We start from the raw sequence: 1,465 nt of genomic DNA, 5'->3' as shown, positions 1-1,465 counted from the left end.
AGGGCGGATGCGCTGGTGGTCAAGGGGTCTTGTCTCACCGGTGGGAAGTAAGAGAGAGGCAAAGATTTGGAAGGACTGCGGCAGTTCTTCCTCCCAGGTGGAATAAGGCAGACCTAGGCGATCAAGAAAACGTCTTTCTCTTTCAAGAAGGTTTATCAAGCTAGATTATTTCAAGAAAAGAAAAGGGGAAAAATACCCCAAACAAACAAAAAAACCCAAACTTCTCACTAGTTCGAAAAACCGTCCGCTGAGGGAAAGGTTCGTTCTGTTTGTGCCAAGAAAGGTCTAGTTTTCGCGGGAAATTAAATACTCGGCTTAGGCTGGACAAAGACTGCACGTACTTGTCGGTCTTAGAGCCGGAGCTGAAAGGGACCAACCTCCGGTGTCGGTCCCTCACAGAAATCAACAAATCCAGCGGCAGCCTTGATCCCCATCCCCCCCCTCCCCGCGGCTCCCCAAGGCCCCTGCGGGTACGGGGTGAGTGCGGGGAGCCCCGGTGCTGTCGGAGAGGGGGCACAGACGGGAAGCAAGGGTCGGGGCCGGCGGGGGCAGCGGGGGCACCGCGTGTCCCCGGCACGGGCAGGGGCTACGCTCGCAAATGCCGCCCGAGAGTGGGTCGGTTTTGTGCCTGTGCTCGTACGGGGCGGCAGATCCGGAAAACTTAGACGGTCTTTAATATCGGTAGAGATAGTCAGTAAACCTTTGGCTCTTACGTTACATGTGAATTTCTGTAACAAATAGACTTACACGTTAAAGGGGATTTGTTTGAAGGTAGTTTGTGAAAACTGAAGTAATTTCACTAATAACAAAACCCGGCGGCTTTGGTTAAAGAATTTAAGGAGAACATGAAATTATATTTGGTTACTCTCCTAACGACCTGTTTTAACTGATTTTGTTATAGCATTTACCCTTAGAATTTTAAAACAGCGTTTTAAGATGGGCGATGCTTGTGGTAACCTTTAATACCGCGGGGGGAAGGAAATACCGAAGCCTAAGTTGTCACAGGGAAAACAACGGGCTCGGTCTTCCCAGCGGCAGGTAAACTTTCATGGCGTTTCCTTTATTATTTTAGCTGCAGAGGCAGGGCGAGGAGGCCGGGAAGGACGCGGCTGTGCGCTGCTGGGTGCGCGCCGAGCCACGGCCCCGGCACCGCTGTCGGTGCCGCGGGTTTAACAGCGGCGGGTGAAGATGCGCAAGGGACAGGGCCCGCGGGTCGCGGTGCTCCCCCCGCGCACTCTGCGCGGACACTGCAAGGAGGCGCAGATCCCACATGTTGTCCCACGCCTGCTCGTAGAAGCTAATCCACCTCACTCCCCCTCCCTGATTATTAGTTAGCCGCTGTGAAGGCAAACGGCAGCATCCCTCTTAGAGAGTCTCCATCGGGGGAGGCTGCGGGCTCCCCCCTGCCCCGGGTCCCGCCGGGTCCCGCGGGCTCTGCCGCCTATCCCGGGGCTTCCTGCCGGGC

General features: G+C 55.4%; 1 protein-coding gene across 1 annotated transcript in view; it reads left to right on the top strand.

Annotated features, from left to right (window-relative positions):
* The first annotated feature begins 1,188 nt into the window (after positions 1-1,188).
* WT1 (Wilms tumor 1) overlaps positions 1,189-1,465 on the top strand; it is a 46,048-nt gene continuing 45,771 nt past the window's right edge. Inside the window, exon 1 of the mRNA XM_010004267.1 lies at positions 1,189-1,330. Within this exon, the coding sequence (XP_010002569.1) occupies positions 1,189-1,330 (142 nt within the window). The remainder of the gene's footprint in view (positions 1,331-1,465) is intronic.

This window comes from Chaetura pelagica, unplaced genomic scaffold (assembly GCF_000747805.2).
Source record: "Chaetura pelagica isolate M959 unplaced genomic scaffold, ChaPel_1.0 scaffold119, whole genome shotgun sequence".
Lineage (NCBI taxonomy): Eukaryota > Metazoa > Chordata > Aves > Apodiformes > Apodidae > Chaetura > Chaetura pelagica.
This window is presented reverse-complemented; position numbering and strand designations above follow the sequence as displayed.